This window comes from Bos javanicus, chromosome 23 (genome assembly GCF_032452875.1).
Source record: "Bos javanicus breed banteng chromosome 23, ARS-OSU_banteng_1.0, whole genome shotgun sequence".
NCBI classification, from domain to species: Eukaryota; Metazoa; Chordata; class Mammalia; order Artiodactyla; family Bovidae; genus Bos; species Bos javanicus.
This window is the reverse complement of record NC_083890.1, coordinates 28,709,598-28,728,663: the sequence shown is the minus strand read 5'-3', so window position 1 is coordinate 28,728,663 and position 19,066 is coordinate 28,709,598. Positions and strand designations below refer to the sequence as shown.

The 19,066-nt window shown below is 46.3% G+C and overlaps 2 protein-coding genes across 4 annotated transcripts in view; both read left to right on the top strand.

The window, feature by feature from the left end:
* The window catches only part of LOC133236929 (BOLA class I histocompatibility antigen, alpha chain BL3-7-like), a 227,641-nt gene that overhangs the window by 55,765 nt on the left and 152,810 nt on the right, over positions 1–19,066 (top strand). The gene's annotated exons all lie outside the window — the stretch shown is intronic.
* LOC133236939 (BOLA class I histocompatibility antigen, alpha chain BL3-6) overlaps positions 55–19,066 on the top strand; it is a 44,855-nt gene continuing 25,843 nt past the window's right edge. Inside the window, exons 1-8 of one of the 3 annotated variants that reach the window (XM_061399235.1) lie at positions 55–177; positions 492–761; positions 958–1,233; positions 2,138–2,413; positions 2,530–2,640; positions 3,067–3,099; positions 3,238–3,285; positions 3,448–3,759. In XM_061399235.1, the coding sequence (XP_061255219.1) occupies positions 105–177; positions 492–761; positions 958–1,233; positions 2,138–2,413; positions 2,530–2,640; positions 3,067–3,099; positions 3,238–3,285; positions 3,448–3,452 (1,092 nt within the window). In that variant the 5' untranslated portion in view covers positions 55–104 and the 3' untranslated portion in view covers positions 3,453–3,759. Of the gene's footprint in view, positions 178–491; positions 762–957; positions 1,234–2,137; positions 2,414–2,529; positions 2,641–3,066; positions 3,100–3,237; positions 3,286–3,447; positions 3,760–19,066 lie in introns of those variants that run through there. The other 2 variants (XM_061399234.1, XM_061399236.1) reach the window with 2 other exon arrangements.

Sequence of the window (19,066 nt, the reverse complement as noted above, 5' to 3'; positions counted from 1 at the left end):
ACTGGGTGTTCAGTTTCTAGAAAAACCAATCAGCGTCTCCGCGGATCCCAGTTATAAGGTCTCCACCGACCCGTCAGGACTCTGTTTCTTCCCAGACCCAGAGGATGCGAGTCATGGGGCCGCGAGCCCTCCTCCTGCTGCTCTCGGGGGTCCTGGTCCTGACCGAGACCCGGGCTGGTGAGTGCGGGGTCGGGAGGGAACGGCCTCTGCGAGGAGGGGCGAGAGGACCGCCCGGGAGTCTGGGGGCAGGACCCCAGGGAACGAGCGACCCCGACGCCCCTGCCCAGAGCCGCCCCCTCACCCTGGTCCCGGCCTGTCCCTCCCTTGCATCCCGACCCCTCTTTTCTTCCCCCTCCGGAGTTCGGGCCGGTCTTCAACCGCTTCCATCTCGCTGGCCCTACGCCCCCTCCGCCCTCCCGGGCCCCTCACCTCGGACCCGGGACCCGCGCCGCGAGGAGGTCGGGCCCGGTCTCACCCCTCCCCGCCCCCAGGCTCCCACTCCCTGAGGTATTTCTACACCGGCGTGTCCCGGCCCGGCCTCGGGGAGCCCCGCTTCATCGCCGTCGGCTATGTGGACGACACGCAGTTCGTGCGGTTCGACAGCGACGCCCCGGATCCGAGGATGGAGCCGCGGGCGCGGTGGGTGGAGCAGGAGGGGCCGGAGTATTGGGATCGGAACACGCGGAGAACCAAGGACTCCGCACAGACTTTCCGAGTGAACCTGAACACCCTGCGCGGCTACTACAACCAGAGCGAGGCCGGTGAGCGACGCGGGCCCGGGTCCGGGTCACGACCCCCATCCCCAGGGACCGGCGGGGTCGCCCGAGTCTGCGGGTCCAAGGGTCACCCCGACATTGCGGAACACGCCCGACCCCCGCCCGGGAGGAGCCGGCGGGGCTTGACCCGGTTTCATTTTCAGTTTGGGTTTAATCACCGCGGGTGGTCGGGGCGGGTCAGGGTCTCACACCGTCCAGTGGATGTACGGCTGCGACGTGGGGCCGGACGGGCGCCTTCTCCGCGGGTATGAGCAGTACGGCTACGACGGCAGAGATTACATCGCCCTGAACGAGGACCTGCGCTCCTGGACCGCGGCGGACACGGCGGCTCAGATCACCAAGCGCAAGGTGGAGGCGGCAGGTGATGCGGAGGGACACAGGAACTACCTGGAGGGCACGTGCGTGGAGTGGCTCCGCAGATACCTGGAGAACGGGAAGGACACGCTGCTGCGCGCAGGTGCGAGGGGCGCGGGGCCGCCCTGATCTCCCCTTGGGCTGGAGCTGGCTTCCCACGAAGAGAGAAAAATGGGGTCCCTGTGGGAACAGCGCCCCAGGCTCTTGTCAGGAGAGGAAGGAAATCCGCTCGGGTTTTCATATTCTGTACAAGACAGCCACCAGTGGCCCCTCTTCTCTGAAGGACAATAAAGGAACACAGGGTCTTAAGGAATGACGCAGGAAACCATCCCTGAAAGAGCTGGTCAGCGGTGCCCTTTGACCCCGGCCACCATCTTGTGATCCATGACTTTGTCTCTCAAGGCCTGTTCTCACCCTGAGAGCATCATAGGAGGCCTGACTCCAGCTTTTCTGAGTCATTCAGCCTCCACCAGAATCAGGACCTTTAGTCTGTATTCTCCCCCTCACATTTTTAGAGCGCCTATCCTAGTCTCTCATTCTAGAAATTTCCAAGGACTAATATAGATCTCTAAGATAAGGCTGTTATCTAGCTCTTGTGCTGTTTGTTTTTTTTTTTTTTTTCCGAAACCATGGTCCTGAATGTTCTGTAGCTCAGAGGGTAAAAAAGTTCATACTACATCTGGGGATCTGATGTACAGCCTGGTGACTATAGTTAATAATAATCCTGTATTATATACTTTAAAATTGATCTTAATCATTCTCATCACCCCTGTCAAACAGACGCACACATAAGGTAAGTTGATGAATACATTAATTACCTTCACAGTGTACATATGTATCAAAGCAACATGTAGTACACTCTAAATATCTACAATTTTTGTTAAGTATACCTCAGTAAAGCTGGGGAAAAAAATCACTGTTCTGTCCTTTCTCAGGATGGTCACATGATGCTGCTTCAGTGACCCATGGAGGTAACACAAACTGTGAATTTTCTGATTCTTCCTTAGACCCTCCAAAGGCACATGTGACCCATCACCCCATCTCTGGTCGTGAGGTCACCCTGAGGTGCTGGGCCCTGGGCTTCTACCCTGAGGACATCTCACTGACCTGGCAGCGCAATGGGGAGGACCAGACCCAGGACATGGAGCTTGTGGAGACCAGGCCTTCAGGGGACGGAAACTTCCAGAAGTGGGTGGCCCTGGTGGTGCCTTCTGGAGAGGAGCAGAAATACACATGCCGAGTGCAGCATGAGGGGCTTCAGGAGCCCCTCACCCTGAAATGGGGTAAGGAGGGGATCAGAATGGAGCTTCCTCTCAGATAAAGCAGGAGCCCTTCAGGATTCAGTTCAGCAAGGTCAGGGCTCAAGCTGAGGTCAGGGCCCCTTCCCTTTCTTCCACAGAACCTCCTCAGCCCTCCTTCCTCACCATGGGCATCATTGTTGGCCTGGTTCTCCTCGTGGTCACTGGAGCTGTGGTGGCTGGAGTTGTGATCTGCATGAAGAAGCGCTCAGGTAGGGAAGGGAGGGAGGGATCTGAGTTTTCTTGTCTCACTGGGGGTTTCAAGCCCAGGTAGAAGTTTACCTGCCTGGTTACTGGAAAGTACCCTCCACACACATGTGGAGTCTGGATCTGATGCTAACATTTTCCTTTTCTAAAGCACATGGGAAAATGAAAGTGAAATTTTCACCTTCCTAATTCCAGTTGGGAACCAGGTTTCCAGCACTTGAAGGTCAGAAGGGAGGTCCTTGCTGAGGACAGACCTCCACGAGGGCAGTTGGTCCAGTCCTTACAGGTCTCCCTTCTCTGTGTTCCTGATCCTAGCATGAGCTTTGGCCACAGTTCCAGAAAGTTCTCTGGGGTCCAGGACTAGGGGTTCCTCTAGCATCACATGATTCAGTCTTCTCTCTGGCCTCTCACATTGTATTTTCTTCTAACAGGTGAAAAACGAGGGACTTATATCCAGGCTTCAAGTAAGTGTGGAGGGGGTGATTCCTGAGTCCCTTGTGTGGGTGCAGACAGGAGGCCACAGGGGCTCACCCTCCTCAAAGTTCCTTCTCTAGTTTCTCTCCTGTGGGTTCTGACCATGTCCGGGTCTTGTTCTCCCCCAGGCAGTGACAGTGCCCAGGGCTCTGATGTGTCTCTCACGGTTCCTAAAGGTGAAACCCTGGGGTGTCTAGATTGGAAGGGGGATGGGGCAAAGGGGACATATTGGGTGGTGGGAATCTTTGAGTGGGACATGTGAGCATGTGGGGGGCTGTGGAGAATCTCAGCCCTGGCATGATTGACCTGAACTGGTTCCTGATTCTTTTCTCTCACAGTGTGAGACACCGGCCTTGGGGGGACTGAGTGATGCTTCATCTCGCTATGTGACATCAGATCCCTGGACCCCTCTTTCTGCAGCTGCATCTGAATGTGTCTGTGCCCCTATTCGCATAACGTAGGAGTTAGGGAGACTGGCCCACCCATGCCCACTGCTGCCCCTCCCCACCCTGACCTGTGTTCTCTTCCCTGATCCACTGTCCTGTTCCAGCAGAGACGAGGCTGGACCATGTCTATCCCTGTCTTTACTTTATATGCACTGAATAATGATATCTTCTTTCCTTATTGAAAATAAAATCTGTATATATGAATTTGTTTTTTCTAATTGATGCCATGAAGGGGGATTGGATAATAAAGGTGAGGATTCCTAAAGTTTGAAACAGGAATTAAATTGAAACACTGAGAACCTTCCAGAACGATCCACATTTGCTGTGCTGAGTCAGCTGCAAGAGGGACAGGCGGAAGCTGTGAGGAGCTGAGTGTGGACAGGGCCTGTGCCCAGTCAGTGATCAGTACCTAGTGGGCATGCACTGGACTGCCCATGTCTGCCGATGGTCACTCCTGGACTGGGTCCTCTTCTCCATTCCTTTGTTCTTGTCCCTTCAGTAAATCCTTGTCCCAACAAGGACCTGTGATCATGGACTCAGAAATCACATGGGCCTGGTTGTATCTCCAGGACCATGGGCAGGGTGTGTTTCTTAAACAGTTACCCTAGGATCAGGCCTTGGTCCAATATTAGCTCCTGTCTTTTTTTGAATGTTTTTATATTTTGCTTATTTAGTTATTGTGTATTTTTGTTGTTGGTGTAGTGACTGTTCCGTTTCATGTGTAGAGTCCTGGTCTCATTCTTCTCCGGGTGACCCCATCTCTGACAGGAGCAGGGGTCACTTTCCCTGTCATTGTCCCCACAAGCCCAAGGGGTCTGTGCACACAGGATTCTCGGTGTCAAGAGAGAATTTTCAGAGTCATCTAGCTCTTGCTCTCCTAGAGATTTTTCTGGATTCTTCTTTCCAACTTTTCTTCATCTTTTTAAAGGAACCACGTGATGGAACTTGCAAAGAGGAGGGACCCAATAGTTTCATATCTTGACTTAATTCTTGCTGGGCTTCTCTCTTGTCTGCAGTCTGCCCTTACATGTTCTAAGGTTACTGTTGGCTCCTGTCTCAACTCATGGATTTAGAAAGCAGAGTCTAATAAAATCACAGCAGGTTGAATATAAGAGCTGGAAGCAAAGGATCTTCCTTTCTGAAGAGATAAAGAGCCTTGTGTGTGGTGTGCAGGCTGATTGGTGTGGGAGGGAAGGGAGACCAGCCTTTGTGAGTAAAATACAGGTGGCATTGAGGTCAGTGTGAATGGAGGTTGTGCTGTAACTGCCATGAGACAGCATGTGGCCTGAGGTCACATCAATAAAGACAGTATCTCTGGAATAGGGAAGCACTTTACTGACCATTCAGTGAACTGATATTTGTTGTGTGACAGAGACATGACACACTATTTTGCATCTAGGAGAACTCAGTGAACGAACAACAGACAAACCCTGTCAGCCATGTGCCATGTGTTCTAGGGGGAAGGGGTAGAGCATGACTATGAGCCTAGTAAGTGAGGGAAGTGTTTCCCGTACAGGTTGGTAAGTGCTCTGAGGTAGGTGATCCAGGGTATAAGTGTGTGGGGACAGGGCAGGTGGCTGTGTTACTAGGGTGGACAGTGGGCCTCATTGAAAATGTAACCTTTAAGCAAAGCTGTGAAGAACATGAAGGAATGTCCACAAGGAGGTCTAGGGGAGGTTCTCTCCAGGAAGAGGAGCCTCCAGGGCAAATGCACGAGGGCAGGAGAGTGTCTGTGTTCAAGGGAGAACCAGGAGGCAGCTGGGGCTGAGGAAAAGGAATTGTGATGAGATCCCATGTCTGGCCAGATCCTGTGGGCCTCCAGGATGTTAGAGGGGGTTGATTTTATCTCAGTAAGCTTAGAGTTATAGGATGATTTGAACAGAAGAGGACCTGGTGTGACTGCTCTCTGGAAGCGTCAGCCAGGCTGCTGTGCAGAGTCAGGAGGTGAAGGGCAAGGGAGGCGCAGAGGAGCCTGAGGGAAACAGCACAGGGTCCAGGCTGGGGAGGCTGCTGCTTGTCTGGGGTGTGAGCAGGGAAGAGGGTGGTGAGTGAGAGGATTCTTGATCTATTCTGAAAATGCATTTACAGCACATCCTAGTGGATTAAATCTGAGTTATGAGAAAGAGTGAAGGAGGACCGCAAAATTTGAGATTTGCAAGTAAGCATGTGGGGCGCCTACTGTGGAAATGAGGGGACTCTGGAAGGAGCATATTTGGAGAGGAATCGCCATTAGCATTTGGTTTAGGGAAGTGCAACTGAGTTGGGTTTACTAGTCTAAGGTTTAGGTGAGATGACCTTACAGGAGAAATAGATGGAAGTGTTGACACCATATAAATGATGTTTAGAACCTTGAGAACAGATGAGGGGAGAATTGGCTATAGAAGCAGAGGGATGAGGACTGAATCCTGAATCCCCTGCGCTATGGGAACTGATCAGACCACACACGTGAGCAGACGGCACCATTCTGATGTCTAGATGGCACATGGAAAGGGGTCCTGAAGGACATGAAGGAATGTCTTTCACCTGCACTCCTCTTAGAGACAGAAGGTCTGGAATAGACTTATAACATGGTTGGTGCTGATCTTCAGATCACACATTTCATAGCAGGAACACAGATCTGGATTCCTACCTGGCTATGCACCAGCCTCCCTGTACAGCTCGTTCATAATAGACTCCCGGACTCTGTGCCCTACACTGTAGATGGTGGATCTGGGAAGAGTCCTGACTATTTTGTAACAAGCTCTACAAGCAGTCCTGAGCAGACTGGGATCCACTGACGTTAAAGATCAGAGAATGATTAAGGTAGGGAGGGGTCTTAAACACACATTTAAATGTTTTTTTTCCTGAGGGGAAAAAGACAAAACATTTGGTTCGAGTTACATGTTGTTTCTGCCGTGTGCTATCACCAGGCTGAAAATTTAGGAAGTGATTATCGGCTCACCATAAAGAGAGTCTCTGAGTTGCTAAGAGAGTAGATCTAAATTTACTCCACACACACAGAAGAGGTAATTATGTGACATGATTCAGTTGTCAGATAAAGCTATCGTGGTGATTATTTTGCAGTACAGAAGTGTATCAAATCAACAACGGTACACCATAAACTGACTCAATATTGTATATCAATCATAATAAAGCAGAAGGAAAAGTCTCTGAATCCTTGCTCTCTGAGATTTCCCTACATGAAATTCTTAGGTAGTTCTGTATGGAGGAAAAAAAATTTCAAATTGTTCTAAATTGAACAGAGAGAGGCACACTTGTGGTTTTGGGTTTATTTCAGGGAAAACCACTGAATTGCCCTGAGGCCACAGCCGGGAACAGAATCCTCAACGCCTCCTTGGTCGGGTCCCACCCAGGAACCCCTTCCCCTGCAGGTGAGCACAGACACCACTGTCACAGCACTGAGAGCCCTGATGCTGGACAATGGACCCTGTGGTAGACCCGCTCTCTGCTGCTCCTGACACCTGGACAGCACACTGCCACCCCTGCCCCATGTGCCACATGCGCCTAACACATTCAGTGCAGTTCCAGTCTCTCTGTGGCACCATGTCCTAAGGAAGAGTCCAGCATGTGGTAACCTGCCTGGTGGAGCCTCAGCCTCTTTCTACCTGCAGAATATTTAGGAAGCAAGGTTTTCTGTCTAATGGAAGAAGCTGTCTGCCTTCCACCAAGATCATCAAGTGTGAAATTCCCTTCACTTGGGAAGAGAGTACAGATTTTGGGGTTGGAGAAGGAGAGCGAGGGAGGGGAAAAGAATGACAAATTTCAATCTTTTTGAGCAGTGATCTGGATCAGAACTTGGTCTGCTACTTTGTAACCAGTCAGGTTGGATGAATGAATCAATGATGTCTTTCGACTTCTTCTGTGACGTTGCATTATGAGGGCCAGTTTCTGTCTACTCTAGTTTATACTCTCAGATAAGCAGAGTGCACTTCTGAATGATGAAATGATTACTCAAAATGTCCTCCAGCTGCTGTTGTCTCTTTCCAGGCTTAAAAAAGAAGATCTATAAATCTTCATGGGATCCCTACATATATAACTGACATTTTATTGCATGTTAACTTTTGTAAGTTAGGCAATGCCAAAGAACGTTCAAACTACCGCACAATAGCACTCATCTCACATGCTAGCAAAATAACACTCAATATTCTCCAAGCTAAGTTTCAATAGTATGCGAACCTAGAACGTCCAGATGTACAAGCTGGGTTTAGAAAAGGCAGAGGAACCAGAGATGAAAGTGCCAACATCCGTTGGATCATAGGAAAAGCAAGAGAGTTCCAGAAAAACATCTACTTTGGCTTTATTGACTACACCAAAGCCTTTGACTGTGTGGATCACATCGAACTGTGAAAAATTCTTCAGGAGATCGGAATAACAGAACACCTTACCTGCCTTCTGAGAAATTGTATGCAGGTCAAGACGCAACAGTTAGAACTGGACATGGAACAACAGACTGGTTCCAAATTGGGAAAGGAGAACATCAAGGCTATAAATTGTCATCCTGCTCATTTAACTTATATACAAAGTGAAAAGTGAAAGTGAAAGTGGTTCAGTCGTGTCTGACTATTTGCGACCCCATGGACTGTCCATGGAATTCTCTAGGCCACAATACTGGAGTGGGTAGCCTTTGCCTTCTCCAGGGGATCTTCCCAACCCAGGAATCAATCCCAGTTCTCCCGCATTGCAGGCAGATTCTTTACCAGCTGAGCCACAAGGGAAGCCCAAGAATAATGGAATGGCAGCCTATCCCTTCTCCAGCAGATCTTCCTGACTCAGGAATTGAACTGGGGTCTCCTGCATTGCAGGTGGATTCTTTACCAACTGTGCTATCAGGGAAGCCCTATATGCAGAGTACATCATGCAAAATGCTGGGCTGGATGAAGCACAAGCTGGAATCAAGACTGCTGGAAGAAATATCAATAACCACAAATATGTACCACCCTTATGGCAGAAAGGGAAGAGGAACTGAGGAACTTCTTGATGCGAGTGAAAGAGGAGAGTGAAAAAGTTAGATAAAACTCAACATTCACAAAACTAAGATCCCATCCAGTCCCATCATTTCATGGAAAATAATGAGGAAACAATGGAAACAGTGACAGACTTTATTTTGGGGGGGCTCCCAAATCACTGCAGATGGTGACTGCAGCCATGAAATTGAAAGATGCTTGCTGCTTGGAAGAAAGCTATGACCAACCTAGACAGTATATTCAAAAGCAGAGACATACTTTGCCAGCAAAGGTTTGTCTAATCAAAGCTATGGTTTCTCCAGTAGTCATATAGGGATGTGAGAGTTGCACCATAAAAAAGGCTGGGCACCAGAGAATTGATGCTCTTGACCTGTGGTTTTGGAGAAGACTCTTGAGAGTCCCTGGGAGTGCAAGGAGATCCAACCAGTCAATCCTAAAGGAAATCAGTCCTGAATATTCATTGGAAGGACTGATGCTGAAGTTGAAACTCCAATACTCTGGCCACCTGATGCGAAGAACTGACTCATTGGAGAAGACCCTGATGCTGGGCAATATCGAAGGCAGGAGGAGAAGGGGATGACAGAGGATGAGATGGTTGGATGGCATCACTGACTCGATGGACACGAGTTTGAGCAAGCTCCCTGAGTTGATGATGGACAGGGAAACCTGGCGTGCTGCAGTCCATGGGGTTGCAAAGAGTCAGATACGACTTAGCAACTGAACTGAACTTTTGTATTTCTTTGTATATATGCCTTTTGCTGGGGAAAGTATCTATACAATTGATCAATTTACATGTGACCCACACAAAAGTCTTTTAAAAGCACTAGTTTCAACACCAAGCTATAATCTCTAGTCCACGAGGACTAATAATCCAACAGTCTTAGCAGATCCAATGACATGATAAAAATGCTCATCTTTTTCTTGGCAACTTCCAGTCTGGGTCAAGATAAGGTAGTTTACTTGCTATGCTCACTTTCAATGTCTGTATGTTTCTTACTGTGAGCCGATAACAAGCATGTCACAAACCAACACTGGCTCACAGAAGAGATAAAGTATCATTGGTTTGGGTGGACTTGCATTCTGACAACTACGCTGGTGCCAGAAAAATATCAGGATTGAAAAAGTAGGCCTTGGAGATTCCATTTTTAGTAACATGGTTGGCCTGGTTTTAAGGCTTACTTGTCCAGTGAAAGCATATAAAAATAACAGGTTAAGTATAAAAAGCTTCCATAAGTAGAGTACCAAGAGAATAAATGTTTAGGCCAAAATATAAATGTGGGCAGTATTTCAGAGGGAGAAGTTGTTTTTACCCTTAGGGTATTAGCCAAATCTGGAAAAATCTTACCTATGGTTTGCTCAAGCTTATGAGCTGTGATAGGAAACGTAACCCAGAGCTTGTTCATGTAGGGAGCATAGGTGACATCCCCTCCTTGAAAATCCAGAAACCAAGATTCATGTCCTCGGAGAGGACGTGGAGAGTTTGGAAGCATGGAACCTGCTAGTGGGAATAAAAATGATGTTGGAAAACAGTCTGGAAGTTCCTCCAAGTTTGAACCTAGTGTTGCTCTAGGACTCAAATTCCATTGCTAGGTATTTACCTTGGAACAGTAAAAACGGTAGTCCACACTACCATGTTTGTAGCTGACATTCACAGCAGCATTAATCATGATAGCCAAACAGCAGAAAAAAATCAAATCTCCATCCCTTCATGAATGAATTAGTAAAAGCGCTACAAACATGCATTGGAAAATTATTTGGAAATGAAAAGAAGGAAGTACAGATGTCTAGTACATGGATGCCTAGCGTGGGTGAACTTTGAATACATTATGCTCTGCAAAAGAAAACAAGAATAAAAGATCATATTAATTGTTGGATTTTATTTATAGGGTTTATAAGCAAATCCATTTAGACAGAAAGTAGCTTAGTGTTTGTCTAGAGATGAGGGAAATGTTGCAGAGAAGGCACTGGCACCCCACTCCAGTATTCTTGCCTGGAAAATCCCATGGACGGAGGAGGCTGGTAGGCTGCAGTCCATGGGGTCACTAGGAGTCGGACACGACTGAGCAACTTCACTTTCACTTTTCACTTTCATGTGTTGGAGAAGGAAATGGCACCCCACTCCAGTGTTCTTGCCTGGAGAATCCCAGGGACGGGGGAGCCTGGTGGGCTGCCATCTATGGGGTCGCACAGAGTTGGACACGACTGAAGTGACTTAGCAGCAGCAGAGGGAATGTTGAAGGGAAATAGGGGCTGACTGCCCAGGAATAAATTGGTACCTCAATGCTTGCATGCATGCTCAGTTGCTCATTCATGTCCAACTCTGGGATCCCTTGGACTGTAGCCTGTCAGGCTCCTCTGTCCATGGAATTTTCCAGGCAAGCATACTGGAGTGAGTTGCCATATCCTTCTTTAGGGGATCTTCCCAACCCAGGTCTCGAACACATGTCTCCTGATTCTCCTGCATTGCAGGCAGATTCTTTACCACTGAGCCACCTGGGAAGCTGGTACCTGGATAACAATGTTCTAACAATGCTTCTGGGTGATGAAAACCTTTCAAAGTTGAATGTGGCAATGGTTACATCTCTCTGTGAATATGCTATAATTGATTCCTTTCAATTGGTGAATTATATTTCAATATTGTTGGGAAGATTTGCTGGAGGAAAGAATGGCTACGCACTCCAATATTCTGGCCTGGAGAATTCCATGGGCTGTATACTCCATAGGGTCACAAAGAGTCAGACACAACTAAGGGACTTTCACTTAAAGTTGTTCTAACAAATGCTATGTTGTTGCTGCTCAGTCGCCTAGTCATGTCTGACTCTTTGTGACCCCTTGGATTGCAGCATGCCATGCCTCCTTGTCCCTCACCATCTCCTGGAGCTTGCCCAAGTTCAAATCCACTGCATCAGTGATGCCATTCAGTCATTTCATCCTCTCAAGCCCTCTTCTCCTTCTGCCCTCAATCTTTCCCAACATCAGGGACTTATCCAGTGAGTTGGTTGTTCACAGAAGGTGACCAAAATACTGGAGCTTCAGCTTCAGCATCAATCCTTCCAATGAGTATTCAGAGTTGACTTCCTTTAAGATTGAATGTTTGATTTCTTTGCTGTCCAAGGGATGCTCAGGAGTCTTCTGCGGCACCACAGTTCGAAAGCATCAATCCTCTGGCACTCTTCCTTCTTTATGGTCCCGCTCTCACAACCATACCTGACCACTGAGAAGACCATAGCCTTGACTTTACAGACCTTTGTTGGCAGAGTGATGTCTCTGCTTTTCAACACACTGTCTTGGATTGTCATAGCTTTCTGGCCAACAAATAATCGTATTCTGATCTTATGGATGTAGTCACTATCTGGTGTGATTTTTGAGCCCATGAAGAGGAAATCTTTCTGTGGAAAGCTCTTAAAGAGATGGGAGTACCAGACCATCTTATCTGTCCCCTGAGAAACCTATCTGTGGGTCAAGAAGCGACAATTAGAATGCTATGTGGAACAACAGAGTGGCTCAGGATTGAGAAAGCATGACAAGGTGACAATAGAGTTTTCCACAGTTTGTTACGACCCACACAAAGGCTTTAGTATAGTAGATGAAACAGAGGTAGGTGTTTTTCTGAAATTCCCTTGTTTTCTCTGATCCAGCGAATGTTGGCAATTTGATGTCTGGTTCCTCTACCTTTTCTAAACCCAGCTTGGACATCTGGAAGTTCTTGGTTCGCATTATTCTGAGGCCCAGCATTCAAGATTTTAAACATGATCTTACTAGCATGGGTTGCTGTTCAGTTGCTCAGTCGTGTCTGACTCTTTGAGACCCCACAGACAGCAACACGCTAGGCTTCCCTGTCCCTCACCATCTCCTGGAGCTAGCACAAACTCATATCCATTGAGTCGGTGATCCATCCAACCATCTCATCCTCTGTCATCCCTTTCTTCTCCTGCCTTCAATGTTGCCCAGCATCAGGGTCTTCTCTAATGAGTTGGCTCTTTGCATCAGGTGGCCAAAGTGTTGAACCTTCAGCTTCAGCATCAGTCCTTCCAATGAATATTCAGGGTTGATTTCCTTTAGGATTGACTGATTTGATCTCCTTACAGCCCAAGAGACTCTCAAGAGTCTTCTCCAACACCACAGTTCGAAAGTATCAATTTGGCTTTGGCACTCAGCCTTCTTTATGGTCCAACTTTCACATCCCTACATGATTACTGGAAAAACCATAGCTTTGACTAGACAGACCTTTGTTGGCAATGTAATGTTTTTGCTTTTGAATATGCTGGCTAGGTTGGTCATAGCTTTACTTCCAAGAAGCAAATATCTTTTAATTTCATGGCTGCAGTCACCATCTGCGGTGATTTTGGAGCCCAAGAAAATAAAGTCTGTCACTGTTTCCATTGTTTCCCCATCTATTTGCCATGAAGTGATGGGACCACATGCCATGATCTTAGTTTTTTGAATGTTGAGTTTTAAATCAGCTTTTTAACTCTTCTTTCACCTTCATCACGAGGCTTTTTGGTTCCTCTTTGCTTTCTGCCATAAGTGTGGTGTCATCTGCGTATCTGAGGTTATTGGTATTTCTCCCTGCAATCTTGATTCCAGCTTGTGCTTCATCCAGCCTGGAATTTCGCATGATGTACTCTGCATATAAGTTAAATAATCAGTGACAATATATAACCTTGACGTACTCCTTTCCTGATTTGGAATCAGTGTGTTGTTCCATGGCCAGTTCTAGCTGTTGCTTTTTGGCCTGCATACAGGTTTTGAGGGAGGCAAGTAAAGTGTGGTCTGGTATTCCCATCTCTTTGAGAATTTTCCACAGTTTCTTGTGGTCCACACAGTCAAAGGCTTTAGCATTGTCAATGAAGCAGAAGTAGATGTTTATCTGAAATTCTCTTGCTTTTTCTATGATCCAATGGATGTTGGCACATTGCCCTCTCGTTCCTCTGCCTTTTCTAAATCCAGCCTGAACATCTGCATGGGAGATGAATACAACTGTCTGATGGTTTGAACATTCTTTAGTACTGCCCTTCTTGGGAATTGCGATGAGAGAATTGACCTCTTCCAGTCCTGTGGCCTTGCAGATTTGCTGACATATTGAGTGCAACACTTTGAGAGCATCATCCCTTAGTGTTATGAATAGCTCTACTGGAATTCCATTACATCCACTAGCTTTGTTGACAGCAGTGCTTCCTAAGGCCTGCTTGACTTCACACTCCAGAATGTCTGGCTCTGGGTGACTGACCACATCATCATGGATATCCAGTTCTTTTTTCTACAGTTTTTTTGTGTATTCTTTCCATCTCTTTTTAATCTCTTCTGCTTTTACTAGGTCTCAACCATTTCTCTCTTTTATTGTGCCCATCTTTGGGAAGAATGTTCCCTTGATATTTCCAATTTTTCTGAAGAGATCTCTCGTCTTTCCCCTCCTGTTGTTTTCCTCTATTTTTAAGCATTGTTCGTTGAAGAAGGCCTTCTTGTCTCTCCTTGTTATTCTTTGGAACTCTGCATTTAGTTGGGTGCATCTTTCCCTTTCTCCCTTGCTTTTCACTTCTTTCTTCAACTATTTGTAAAGACTCCTCAGATAACCATTTGCCTTTTTGCTTTTTTTTTTTTTTTTCCCTTGGGATGGTTTTGTTCACTGCTCCTGAACAGTATTCCAGACTGTTCTTAGTTCTGAACTATGAACCTCTGTCCACAGTTCTTCAGGCAAACTGTTTACTAGATCTAATCCCTTGAATCTATTTATCACCTCCACTACATATTTATAGGGGATTTGATTTAAGTCATATCTGACTGGCCTAGTGGTTTTCCCACTTTCTTTGGCTTAAGCCTGGATTTTGCTATAAGAAGCTGGTTATCTGAGCCATAATCAGCTCCAGGTCTTTGTTTTTACAGCTTCTCCATTTTCAACTACAAAGAATATAATCAATTTTATTTCAGTATTGACCATTTGGTGATGTCCATGTGTACAGTCATCTCTTGTGTTGTCGAAGGAAAGGTGTTTGCTATGACCAGTGCATTCTCTTGGTAGGATTCAGTTAGCCTTTGCCCTGGTTCATTTTGTACTCCAAAGCCAAACCTGCCTGTTACTCCAGGTGACCCTTGACTTCCTACTTTTGCATTCCAATACCCAATGATGAATACATTTTTTTTTCTTTTTTGGTGTTAGTTCTAGGATGTCTTCTAAGTCTTTATAGAACTGATCAACGTCAGCTTCTTCAGCATCAACAGTAGGGGCATAGACTTGGATTATTGTCATGTTGAATGGCTTGCCTTGGAATCGAATGGAGATCATTCTGTCATTTTTGAGGTTGCTCCCAAGTACTGCATTTCAGACTCTTTTGTTGATAATGAGAACTACTCCATTACTTCTATGGGATTCTTGCCCATGTCCAATCTACCTTGATTCATAGACCTGACATTCCAGGTTCCTATGCAATACTGTTCTTTGCAGCATCAGATTTTATTTTCATCCCATGACACATCCACAACTGAGCATACTTTCGCTTTGGCCCAGCCACTTCATTCTTTCCAGGGCTCTTAGTAGGTCTCCACTCTTCCCCTGTAGTATATTGGACACCTTCCAACCTGGGTGACTCATCTTTCATTGTCATACATTTTGTCTTTTATTTTTTTTTCTCATTAACCTATGTTTTATTTTGAGTAAATTCATTATTCATTATTTCACCTTATAAAAAGTAACCACACTATTTTTTTTGAAAATATTTGTTTTTTTTTAATATATTGATCATGATAAAGATGATCTAATTTGTGAATGCATATGCATGTGTGGTTACCTTTTGTCTTTTAATACAGTTCATGACGTTCTCATGGCAGTACACTGGGGTGGCTTGCCGTTCCCTCCTCCAGTGGATCACGTTTGGTCAGAACTCTCCACAGTGACCCATCCATCTTGGGTGGCCCTACACAGCATGGCTCATAGTTTCACTTCAAGCCCCTCTGCCACAACAAGTGCTATGGCTCACATTAAACGAAGCACTGATGCCTGAATCACCTTGGCAATTGTACAGAAAGTCATGGAAAACCTCAGAGAAGTAGGCATGCTGGTATAAAAACAAAATTGGAAAAAAAAAAAAAAAACTCAGGCAAATATTTCCAAAAGGAAAGTGTTTATCTGGCAAGAGGGAATGAACAAGTAAGCAGTATTAACCTCGCTGTCCTGTGTAATCAGAGCTGATCTAGGAGATAACACTACAGCAGCAGCGGGGATAATAGGATCCCAGAAGGAAGGGGAAGAGGTGACAGCAAGGCAGAAACAAGGACCAAATTTTTTAATTAGCCAACAATGTCAGGATAGAAGCAGGATATTCTAACTGTAAGGGGTTTATGGAAATGGTTAATAGATGGTGATGTTTCTAGAGGCAAGGTAGATGGACAGGCAATAATAGTGTTGCTTGCTGCTGCTGCTGCTGCTAAGTCGCTTCAGTCATGTCTGACTCTGTACGACCCCATAGACGGAAGCCCACCAGGCTCTCTGTCCCTGGGATTCTCCAGGCAAGAACACTGGAGTGGGTTGCCATTTCCTTCTCCAATGCATGAAAGTGAAAAGTGAAAGTGAAGTCGTTCAGTCATGTCCGACTCTCAGCGACCCCATGGACTGCAGCCTAGCAGGCTCCTCCGTCCATGGGATTTTCCAGGCAAGAGTACTGGAGTGGGGTGCCATCGCCTTCTCCGGAGTGTTGCTTAGTATTATATTAATAGATCAAAATAAATGAGTTGAAGGCTGAGGTCAGCTGCCTAATAGAAAGTTCCCATCCCTTATCTAGTTTCCAGACCTGAGCCAATTCTCACACCCAGAACTCACTTGCTGAAGAGAACCTAAGCACCCTGAGGACATACCCTGCAATACAGAGCAGTTGCGTTCAAACAGTAATTCCCCACATCATTCCTTGTGGGTGCCAATGGCCATTGTTCTTATTTCACTCACTGATGAGACAGAACATCTAGATCCTTCTAGGTCTATGGATACAAGTCAGATTTGACCCTGATACCTGCCTGCAATCATGAATCCCCAGTATAAGTGAGGCATATGGGGTACAGAAAATAATGTGCATCCTGTCTTAGGGCCAAATATATCTCACGGCTTCACTGTATCTACCCATTCTCTTGGTGGCAATATTTCCACCTAGAGTCATGGCTATAGACATATTTAGAGTTGGCAAGAACCCACATGTTGATTTTTGTGTGTGGAGTAAAAAAACTTTTAGTAAGAAAGGTTTAGTGGGAGACCCTGAAAAAGCCTTCAAAGTTCAGCCAAGACAGAGTTTTAAAAGCAATATTGTGTCCTGGGGATAATGAAAGAAGTTAATGTCATCCTCAAAGACTTAAAGGATGCAAGCGTGGTGATCACATCATATAGGAGTTAATTCTCCACTGTGGTTCTTGCAGAAACTGGCATGATAGTTACCCATGATAATGAGACAATGGTAACTCTCAAACTGGCTACTTTCTTTACATTTCCTACCTTTATGTTTCTACCTACAAAGTTCTCTCTTTTAATTCCAAATAACCTGGAAGATTGCACTAGTATTTTTGGAATATAATCTTGATCTGGATACCTCTGGAGTGAGACCCAAAACCTTGGACTTGAACTCTCTATTATTTTGGTCTCTGCATTCCTAGCCTTAGTTCTGTGAGAAGCCATGTGGTCAGATGATCCCAGTCATCCTGTGCTTGGCAGATCTAAGGTGCTCCCAGTGTTCCCTCCTCTGGGAGCAATACCCCTGGATAATACTCACTTTTGGAACATCAGCTGGACTAGTGACTCTCTGGTAACATTTAGGAGATTAATAAACATACGTTCTGGGATCAAGGGGCAGAAAGATATGAGGGACCCATGGTCAGCTGTCTCAGAACTGGTTGTCCAGGCCAGGCTGGGGAAGCAGAGATTCCAGAAAGAGGATGAGTGACCTGCATTCCTTTCCTATCTGAGAAGTTCCTCCTCTAGGTCTCAGCCTCCGCAGACCCTGCCCTCAGACAGGAGACCAGGAGGAAGAGACCACCAGCAGAAATTCTCATCCTGTCTGGAATGTGAAGGAAACTGTCTGTAAAGAGGACAGGAAGCAAAGTGAAGAGACAAACGCCCCCAAACAGATACCTGGCAACCAAACCCTCCCCTGTCAGACCCCACGGCTGGGAAGATGAGGAGGGTAACACCTCCAGGCTCCCTGTACTGCCCCCCACCCCGAGCCCAGCTCCCCTTTCCTCCAGCTCACAGTAATGTCCCGGGAGCCAGGGGTGACACTGTAAATACATCTCTGCTCATCTCACAACACACCATCATGAACACACACTTCTGGGAATCCTGTTCTCCCGATATGTATTAATTCACTGTGTGCAGCCGAACCCAAGTAACACGGGTCTCACAGGAAGGAAGCTGGTGTGGGTCTCCCAGGACAGTGAGGCAGGGAGTTCCAGGGCTGCTAGGGCGGCTGCAGGGCTGCTTGGGCTTCCCTAGTGTCTCAGATGGTAGAGAGTCCGCCCGCCCCCCAATTCAGGTTTCGATCCCTGGGGTGGGAAGATCCCCTGGAGAAGGACATGGCAACCCACTCAAGTATTCTTTCCTGGAGAATCCCATGGACAGAGGACACTGGAGGGCTACAGTCCATGGGCTTGTAAAGAGTCAGACACAACTGAGCGGCTAACACCTTAACGTTAGGGAGGCCCTGCAGCACGAGGTTGTCCAGGCATCCAGGTCCCCGGGACCTTTCCTCTCTGCTCTCCCTGGGACGTCGCTCTTGTTGGCATGGACCAAGGAACCTAAGACCACGTTCATGGTTTGGGAGCAACCAGGGAAAGCAGGAAAGGAAGAAAAGTTTCTTCCCTTGAAGATCAAAATTCAAAAATTTACATCTGCTTCATCATATTAGCCAGAAATTAACCACGAAGAAAAGTAGTCTCAGAAAGATTGGAAAATGAGTATATTTTAAATCTGGATGACTTTGTCTAGAAAAAAATTCTATTATTGTGGAAGATGGAGGATTATTCCTATACTTAAATGTTTAAAATCAGCAGTGGAAAATCATTATTATCAATATCTTAAACTGAAATAGATTTATATTTTAAAAGTAGAATAGTCTCAGAATATATTGCTAATTGATAACAAAGTTGTAGATAGAATGTATGGAAAATACCATCTTACAAAATGGACTCTCTCTCTAGAAGACTGTCTAAACTGTAACACTTACCTTGTCCAGGGAGGGAATGTGGAAACATTTTGGATGGGATAGAGGAGGAAATTTACTTTTCACTGTAACCCTTTATGTCATATGAACTTTTTAGACTGTATGCATGTATGAGTCAGTTGAAGAAAATCCCACACTGATTCGCGAATCATTTGTTATGTGGTTACTAGATGTCAGGCTCTGTACTGGGTCTCAGTGAGTGACACACCAAGGGATTCACAGCAGCATAGAATGAGATGTAAATGCAACACAGTCTATAATTAGTTGTTGGGAAACAGCTTCCAGGAGGGAGGGAACTGATGGAGAACCTCCTGTGTGTCAGGAGTGTCGCCCCCTGCTGGGGACAGGAAGAAA